Source organism: Anopheles gambiae (assembly GCF_943734735.2).
Source record: "Anopheles gambiae chromosome X unlocalized genomic scaffold, idAnoGambNW_F1_1 X_unloc_10, whole genome shotgun sequence".
In the NCBI taxonomy this organism is placed as follows: domain Eukaryota; kingdom Metazoa; phylum Arthropoda; class Insecta; order Diptera; family Culicidae; genus Anopheles; species Anopheles gambiae.
The window spans coordinates 5,001-15,000 of record NW_026902554.1 but is presented as its reverse complement, the minus strand read 5'-3'; the positions used below and the strand labels follow the sequence as shown (position 1 = coordinate 15,000).

Below are 10,000 nucleotides of genomic sequence, written 5' to 3'. Positions count from 1 at the left end.
GTCTCCTTGAAAATCCGTAAAGCCGTTGACGATAATGGCACACATAAGGAGTTAAAGGATTTCATCATCATGGGCCGGCGCACAGATAAGGCGTTGCTACGACTGACGCTTGCTAGATCCGCAAACGCGACCTTAATTCTCCAGCAGATCCGAACGATCATCGGCGAGGCTGGAACTTGTCGACACGTGACGGAAATGGCGGCCTTGGTAGTAAACGACATCGACCCCCTAGCCAAGGAGGAAGAGCTTACAGCTCTCCTTGAAAACAAGATCGAGGGTGGGGCAGGCATCGTCTCAACGAGCATTAGGACAATGCCGGATGGCACCCAGCGGGCACGCGTCCGTCTGCCAGCCAAGGCCGCCAAAGCGCTGGATGGTACGAAGCTTCGCTTGGGCTTCTGCATTTCCAGAGTGAAGATGGCTCCTCCAACACCCAAAGAGCATCTTCGCTGCTACCGATGCCTTGAGCACGGCCACAACGCCCGCGATTGTCGGTCACCTGTAGACCGACAAAATGTTTGCATCCGTTGCGGACAGGAAGGTCACAAGGCTGGTACATGCATGGAAGAAATACGCTGCGGCAAATGCGATGGCCCCCATGTTATCGGGGACCGGACATGCGATCGGTCGGCCATCCAATGACGCAGCTAAAAGTCCTCCAAGTGAACCTGGGTGGAGGCAGGATCGCCCAAGATCTGGTCCTGCAAACCGCCCGACAAATGGAAGTGGACGTGCTGGTTCTTTCCCACACGTATCGACCACCCGAGAACAACCCAAGATGGGCAGTTGATGCCTCCAAAAAGGTGGCAGTCGTGGCCACAGGACGATACCCTCTACAAGGACAATGGAGCAGTGATGTTCCAGGCCTTATAGCTGCCAAGGTGGGTGGCATCACCTTCCTAAGCTGCTACGCGCCACCCAGCCTGTCGCGGGAAGGATTTGCGGAATTCGTTGAAGCAATTGAATTGGAAGCCCAATCCCACCCTCAGGTAGTAGTTGCCGGAGACTTTAACGCTTGGCATGAGGAGTGGGGAAGCCAACGCAGCAATGAGCGTGGGGAAGTACTGCTCGAGGCGTCCCAGCAATTGGGCCTGCTGCTGATGAATCGAGGGAATGTGGCAACCTTTGTTGGAAACGGTGTGGCGACTGCCAGCGTTGTCGACGTGACCTTCGCCAGCTCGTCCATAGCTCAGCCGAGCACTTGGTTGGTAAGAAACACGGACACGCGATCTGACCATAGGTATATCACCTATTCGGTAGGCCCAGCGTCAGCAGACCAGCAGCGTAACCAAGGACAGTCACGTCAACGGGGCCAGCGAGAGCGTTTTCAACATGCAGGCACGCGATTTAAGACGAAACAGTTCTCGAAAGAGAATTTCCTGGCCACGCTACATGGCGAGGGATTCCGAGAGAAGGCAGTCAATCACCAGGGAATGATCTCGGCAATGATATCGGCCTGCGAGAAAACCATGCAAAGGATGACGTCGTCTTTCCCCGACCCTCATCGGGACGTTTACTGGTGGACGCCACTGATTGCTCTGCTTAGGCAAAACTGCGAGCAGACGAGAGATCGCATGCAGCAGACAAGTGATCTCCAGAACCGAAGTCTGGCTGCAGCCCAATACAGAACAGCTAAAGCTGAGCTGGATAGAGCTATACGTGCCAGCAAAAAGGCTGCCTTCCAGGAATTGATCGATGCTGCGGAGGAAAACGTTTTCGGAGCCGGGTACTTAGTAGTCCTCTCCCGTCTTCGCGGTGGAAGGGCCCCACCCGAGACGGAGAGAGCGAGGCTTGAAAGCATCGTTACAGAGCTTTTCCCGCAACATCCGCCCTTCAACTGGCCCAGCATCAGTTCCGAGGAAGAACAGGAACAGCCTGCAGACCAGCAGACTCCATGGACCCAAGTCACGATCCCGGAACTCCGTCTGATAGCTAGCACCATGCCGAACAAAAAAGCGCCGGGCCTTGACGGAATTCCGAACGCCGCTGTCAAGGCTGCAATCCTTGCGTACACGGACGTTTTCCAGGCGTTGTACCAAAGCTGTCTGGAAACGGCTACATTTCCAGCACCATGGAAACGACAGCGGTTGGTACTGCTCCCCAAGCCGGGGAAACCACCGGGTAGCAACGGGTCATACCGACCTTTGTGCATGCTGGATGCCTTAGGGAAAGTGCTGGAGAAGCTCATTCTAAACAGACTTCACAACCACCTGGAAGATCCTGCTGCGGTGAGGCTGTCAGACAGGCAGCATGGCTTCCGGAGGGGGCGATCTACAATTGGCGCCATTCGAACAGTGATCGAGGCTGGTCAGAGCGCGATGAGATTCCGCCGCACGAACGGGCGGGATAACAGGTTCCTGCTGGTCGTGTCAATGGATGTCAAGAATGCCTTCAATACGGCAAGCTGGCAGGCCATCGCCACTGCACTGCAGATGAAAGGAGTACCTGCTGGTCTGCAAAGAATCGTGAGGAGCTACTTCGAGAACCGAGAGTTGGTCTTCGAGACATCCGACGGCCCAGTAACTCGGTCCATCACGGCTGGTGTTCCACAGGGTTCGATTCTTGGCCCCACCCTGTGGAACACCATGTACGATGGAGTTCTGGACGTCGCCCTTCCGCAGGACTGCGAGATGGTGGCGTATGCTGACGACTTGGTGCTGCTGATTCCGGGCATCGACGTAAATGCAGTGAAGGCTGCAGCCGAGGAGGCGGTCGCCAGTGTCTCTCACTGGATGGCTCAACATCATCTCCAGATTGCGCCGGAAAAGACGGAGTGCGTGCTTATCTCCAGCACGAAGAACCCTACGCAGGTCACCATAAGAGTAGGGGACGTGGAGGTGACATCTTCCCGCACGATGCGTTACCTTGGGGTGACCCTTCACGATCACCTATCGTGGCTGCCCCATGTCCGAGAGGTAACCACTCGGGCAAGGAAGATAGCAGATGCCGTTACCCGCCTCTTGCGCAACCACAGTGGACCAAAGACCAGCAAAGCGCGACTGTTGGCCTCGGTCGCAGAGTCGGTCATCCGATATGCTGCGCCCATCTGGCATGGCGAGGTGACGAAGAGAGAGTGTCGTCGACTTTTGGAGAGGGTTCAGCGAGTCTCAGCACGGAGGGTGGCACGCACCTTCCGTACCGTAAGGTATGAGACCGCCACCCTCCTCGCCGGGCTGACCCCCATCTGTCTCTTGATAGAGGAGGATGCGCGAGTGTTCGAGCGTGTTAATGATCCGGGTCGGTCGATAACGAAGGCAGCCATCCGGTTGGAGGAGAGGCAGCGCACCATCACGATGTGGCAGAGCCAATGGGACGCCGAGGCCGACACCTCCAGATACACCCGGTGGACGCATCGGATAATCCGCGACATCAGCGCTTGGCAAGGCCGGAGACACGGGGAGATGACCTTCCACTTGGCCCAGGTGCTCTCTGGACATGGGTTCTTCAGAGAGTACCTGGCCATCAACGGCTTTACGGAATCCCCTGACTGTCGCAGCTGTGCGGGTGTTCCGGAAAATGCCCATCACGCCATCTTCGAATGCCCCAGGTTTGCTCGAGTGAGGATGGAGTACTTTGGTGAACTGGGGCCGAATCCGGTCACGCCGGACAGTCTTCAGGACTTCCTTATGGGCAGCCAAGACAACTGGAGCAGCTTCTGTGAGGCGGCACGTCGAATAACAACAACGCTGCAGCGTGACTGGGACACGGAACGAGAACAGCGGGCTGCTTCCAATCGTGAGGAAGCTGAAATACAACAGCAGCTACAGCGAGAGGAAGACGAACGCCGCACTGAAGAACGGCGGCAGCTCCACAATGAGGCAAATCGTGCCTACCGCCAGCGCAATAGGAGAAGTCAACCTACTCCACCAGCTCCACCACCAACACCCAGGGAGGCCGCTCGCCTCGAAGATGGGCGACGGAGAGTGGCCCGCTGGCGGGAAAGACAACGAATGATTCGGAACGGTGGAATCCAAATGCTACGAGCGCTGTTCGGCCATGATGCCTGGTCGAGCGAAAGTGACGATGAACCCGATGACGTCGAGCGAGGCGGACTTGATGCTGCCCAGCAGGCAGCAGCAGCCGAAGCCGAAAGAGCGGCACGCTAAAGCTAACTTTAGTAAAAAGAACAACGAAAGTGTAAAAAAAAAAGAAAGGTGCTTCGGTACAGATATAGGGCTCCCCTTAAGGGAATGAATTCAGAAGAACAGTTTGGAAAATAGAATTTCAACTAAAATAAACGGAAAGGTGCGAACGCACGGCTAAAAAGTTAGGCTCCCTATGAGCATCACGTCCACCCTTAAATCCCTTCGCAGGGCATAAGGGGCGGATTATGAGAGGGCTGGGTTTTCTTTTCGATGTAACATACGATCAATAAAAATCCACTCGATATAACAAAAAAAAAAAAGCCAGTTATCCCTGTGGTAACTTTTCTGACACCTCTTGCTAAAAACTCGTTATAACCAAAAGGATCGTAAGGCCAAGCTTTCGCTGTCCCGAAGTGTACTGAACGTTGGGATCAAGCCAGCTTTTGTCCTTATGCTCAGCGTGTGGTTTCTGTCCACACTGAGCTGACCTTTGGACACCTCCGTTATCGTTTTGGAGATGTACCGCCCCAGTCAAACTCCGCACCTGGCACTGTCCATGACGTGGACCGAAAGGACCTGTCCAGGAGTCTTCGAGCCGGGCGGCGCGCGGAACCGGGGGCAAACGTGACATCATAAACGATCGACCGCGCAGAAGCAGTGCACCACGAATGCACCGACGTACGCAAGCTTGTACCCTTGCGGGCCACGGCTCACGGTCGGACAAGCGGGTAACACGCTACACACGACGATGCTACGATGCAGTCTCCCCGGCGGCACCACCCAGCGACACACTGGACGCTGAGCGAGAAACACGGCGCATTGGGCGCGCGCAGGCGAACCGCCGCCACAGCCCCCCGGAGGAGGTGCGCGCACGATCCGGACCTGGGGCCCGCGCTTGTTCCACCCAATCATGTAAGTAAGGCAACAGTAAGAGTGGTGGTATCTCAGAGGCGAGCTCCACGAGGAAGCCCTCCCACCTATGCTGCACCTCCTATATCGCCTTACAATGCCAGACTAGAGTCAAGCTCAACAGGGTCTTCTTTCCCCGCTAGTGCATCCAAGCCCGTTCCCTTGGCTGTGGTTTCGCTAGATAGTAGATAGGGACAGAGGGAATCTCGTTAATCCATTCATGCGCGTCACTAATTAGATGACGAGGCATTTGGCTACCTTTTTTTTTTTTTTTTTTTTTTTTTATCGAAGGGGAAATCTTGCATAAGACACCTGGGTGATCAACCCCGGTAGTGTGAGATTCTTACTCACTAAAACCCCTCCGTGCCTTCAACCGGCCCCGAGTGGATCACCCGTTAGGGTATCGACGTCACTCGGGCGGTGGATGTCCATCATCCCAGGCAACGAATGGCTTCCAACAGTGGTGATTAGCCACTGTCTAGCCCTCGGCGATGAAGCTACGATGAACTACGATGAATCCTTGTCGTTACTCGTCGTCACTGTCGCTGCTCTGCAAGGCCAACTGGATGTTGGCGAGCAAAGCACGTCGTTCGCCTCGTTCGATGACGTGTCTTCGATGTTGTTGTCGAATCATAATCGTCCGTACCGCTTGATGAACCATGCTCCAGTTATATCTGTTAGCAGACATAACTTCGATGATGTTCTCCGGCGTTAACTCTTCGTCGACTTGATGCTGAAGTCTGATGATCAGTTCACGATGACGTACACAATGGAATATCGTGTGTTCGGCGTCCTCAGGTTCCTCGCACGCATCGCATAGCGGCGAACCCGTTAACTGCATCCGATGAAGCTGGTAGGCGTAGAAGCCATGGCTGGAAAGAAACTGAGAAAGAAAGAAATCTACACCACCAAATCTTCTACTTATCCATCTGTTGACGTCGGGTATGAGACGGTATGTCCACCGACCGTGAACACTCTCGTCCCATTCTCGTTGCCATCGTTCCATAGTTGTGACACGTTCCATGTTACGTGCAACCGATCCGGCGATGTTCTCTGCTCGTCTCCGATGAAAAGTCCTGGAGTCCTCGTCCAGGAGGAGATGCAGTGGGATCATTCCCGCAAGCACGCAGACTGCATCGTGAGAAGTTGTCCTGAAAGAAGAGATAACTCGCTGGACTACTGGCCGGTAAAACCGACGTAGCCATTGTCTACGGTTAGCAAATCTAAGGGTATGACACCAAATGGGCGAGGCATACCGGACCTTCGCCACAACAGTAAGAGCAATTGCTCGCCTAGCATTACTACTCGGACCTGCCTTATTAGGCATCATCCTTACCAAGGTGGTCCATAACTTCGTCGCTCTCTCCACCGCATACCTGATGTGTGAAGTGTAATCGAGGCGGTCATCTAAGACCATCCCCAAATACTTTAAGCTGCGCGACGAATGTACTACGTGATCACCTACCCTGATAGCCCCATGCTGTACCCTCTGATGGGAACTGACCATGATAAACTCGGTCTTGGTCGGGGCTATCTTTAATCCGTTGTCGGTCATCCATCTGTCGATGATGCGAATCTGGCTGGAAACGAGAATTTCAATATCATCAACACAATTACCTTCCACCAACAATACTATATCGTCTGCATAGCCGATAATCCGTGCACCTTCCACCATTGCAACTCGTAGGACTCCGTCGTACATGAGGTTCCATAACGTTGGGCCAAGTACCGAGCCTTGAGGTACACCCGATGTGACTGCAATCTCTGCCGGTCCATCTGTGGTATCATACATCAGCACACGATTCCTAAAATAATCACCAATGATATCATAAAGATACTTAGGAGTGTTAATTCTCTGTAAAGCATTTGCAATCGCCAACCACGAAGCACTGTTGAAAGCATTAGTAACATCTAATGTAACAACTGCACAATACCGTCCACTGTATCGGTTTCTGCTTCTAGCTACCGAAACAATATCCACTACCCGTTGAATCGCATCAACCGTTGATCGACGACTTCTGAAACCAAATTGGTCATCAGACAGTCCGTTGACCTCCTCGATGTGTGCATTTAACCGTTGCACTATGATGCGTTCTAAACCTTTACCTGCCCCGTCTAGTAGACAAATGGGGCGAACTGAACCCGGTTCCCCTGGTGGTTTGTTCGGTTTCGGTATTAACACCAACCTCTGCCTTTTCCACTCATCGGGGAACTTCGCGTTCTCTAAACAGCCTTGGTAAACCCTGCAAAATGCATCGGTTGCAGTCAACATACCAACTTTCAGCGCCTCATTCGGGATACCATCTGGTCCCGGCGCCTTCTTGTTAGGTAGTCTCCTGGCAACCGCAAGAATCTCATCATTAGTTACCCTTTCAAACTCTCGTGGCTGATCGATACGATATTCAGGCCACACCGTATTTGGGTGAGTAGGAAAAAGCTCGCTCACCACTTCCCTAAACTCGTCCAATGTCATGGTTCGGGGTCCAATCGAACCCTCGGCCACTTTCTTGAACGTATGATATACAATACCAAATGATGCGTTGTTCGCTGTTCCCAGGAACTCTTTCCACTTCCTCTGTCGGGTATGCTTGATCAATCGCTTGAGGGCATTCCTTGCCACCTTGAACTCGTCCCTAAAAGAAGAATAGAGATCAGTATTGAATGCTCTTTGCGCTAATCGATCGCGGTGTTTGCACTCTTTGCGAAGTGCCTCAATCTCTAACGTCCACCAAAATGCACTCTTGTTAGGAGTGTACCTCTTACGCTTGGTCATGGTAGCATTACACGCCATGACAAGTATACGCATTAAGTGTTCGCTTGTTGTGACCTCGGTCTCAAAAGCGGCTTGCATCATAACTTCAAATATATCTTTGCTAAAATACTTGATGCTCCATCCCGTTATGGGTCGGGACAGATTACGCACGCTTTGCGTCTCAAGATCTATTCGTATTGCACGATGATCAGAGTTCATATAGCTAGATAACACCTCCCACTTAAATGATCTTGCTACGGTTCTGCTCGCAAAAGTAAGATCAACTACTGACGTGCGCCCTGGTCCAACATAAGTTGGGGTGCTGCCGTCGTTCAATAATAATGCGTCAATCTGCGCAAAGGTTGATAAAACCAACTCACCTCTTCGTTTCTGGGTTTCTCCACGCTCGCCAAGTTGGTTGTTCCAACTTGCTGACCAAGCGTTGAAGTCCCCCCCGATAACGAATTTGTGGATACCGGTTACGGCCATTACCGTGTTATCCAACATGTTCTGGAACTCTTCCATACTAAATCTAGGTGGCGCGTAAACGCTAACCACTCGCATATCACCTATGTCAACTATCATTAAACCCTTCAGAGCCTTACTGACTACCTTAACTGGTAAGTCCGCGTTAACCACTACCGCTGCTGTGTTATCGTCATTGCGTAACACTTTGACGTTGGTTGTTGCCAGATACGGATCTGCAATCAACACTATATCCGCAGATTCTTCCCTAATCGTTTGCCACATTAATTGAAATGCAGCATAACAATGATTCTGGTTATGTTGTAGCAACCTAACCATTATGATCTAATCGTTCGCCTTCTAGGACACATATAACTGCCCGTTGCGTGAAGGTTCTGTGACCTCGTACCGCAATCCAAACACTTGACAGAGTTGGTACAAGCTTGCTTCTTGTGTCCACTCAAACCGCATTTCCAGCACAGATTACTTCTGTCTGGTTCCCTACAATGGTAGCTCGTATGGCCTACCTTCCAACACTTATAGCATTTCTGCTCTTCCATAACCTCGCGGATATGGCATATCGACCAACCAACTTTCAGCTTTCCCAAATTCAGGAAGCTTTGAAAGTCTGGCAGCGATACGTTGATCCGTGCCCACTGCGTACCGGCCGCGCGGCCTTTCTTCATTTTGATACGATCTATTTCTATCTCGATGTTGAGCTGTGCTTTGACAGACTCCGCAACCTCCTCTGGGGTGGTAATTTCATCGAGATGCATGATCTCAATCATTTTAGAAGGAGCTAGCGTTCTCACTGACGCCTTGCCCTTCACCGCTTCCTTAACCTTTGGGGCAATTGCACTAGCAGAACTACCCTGCTTCAATTCTAGCAACATGCCTCCATTTTGGGCCCGTCGGACCTTAGAGATTGTCTCTCCAACCGATTTAAGAGCATCGGACTGCTTCATTTCCTTGAGCAATTTCGCCAGCTCCTCGGAAGTGCAGTCCGATATCAGCAGAGCCTCAGGCCGCTTCCTGGGCTTATTCTGCTTCTTCTTGCTCTTCTTCTTCTTCCTCTTATTAATGCTACCCTCATTAATATTCGGTCCGTTTCTCGGACTTGGAATATTTTCCACCGCTTCCCTAACAGGGGTCAACCTCGATGGTTGTTGTTGTTGTTGTTGCAACCTTTGCAACCCACTTGGACCAGGCTGTTGGTCATCAGCCACTGGTCTTCTGCCTTTTCGCGTTTGCGGCCCGAATCCATCGTTACCGTCAAACGACGTTTGCGTTTGACGGTCGAGGACCTGCTGCATGCGATTAACGGCTCTGTACCTTCGAAATTCGGACATTACCTCATCGAGGAAGTCCATCATTACCGTTACTAGCGTAAAATGGGAAGACTCATCATCGAGTTTACTTATCCCAAAACGCATAGCCTCCATCCGATCTTGAAGATCCATGAACGCTTGGTCCGGATCTTTCTTGTCCACCCCCTTGGTCTTTTTGACCTTCTTAGTTTTAACGTTACTCATTCTATTGGGCTCAAACTCAGGCCCGCTATCCGCGTCTGTTTATGCAGTCTCCTATTTGGTTCCGTGGGTGGCTATGAAACAGGGAGCTCCACGCGAGGGTTGGCCCGCGCCCTTATGAGACGACGGGCTCAGTGCCGAACCGGAGCAAAGTGGGGCTGAACCCACCCACACCTGCATTTGCCATAGAGCGTATCGTATGGCGACAGTCTTGGAGCGCTACCTAAGACTTGCTAAGTTTTAATAGAGCGGTGACAGAA

At 52.1% G+C, this 10,000-nt stretch overlaps 1 protein-coding gene across 1 annotated transcript in view; it reads left to right on the top strand.

The window, feature by feature from the left end:
- Positions 1–4,171, top strand: part of LOC133394298 (uncharacterized) — a 6,561-nt gene extending 2,390 nt beyond the window's left edge. The window contains exon 2 of the mRNA XM_061663187.1: positions 1–4,171. This exon is cut by the window's left edge and continues 1,424 nt beyond it. Within this exon, the coding sequence (XP_061519171.1) occupies positions 1–642 (642 nt within the window). The 3' untranslated portion in view covers positions 643–4,171.
- The last annotated feature ends 5,829 nt before the right edge of the window (positions 4,172–10,000 follow it).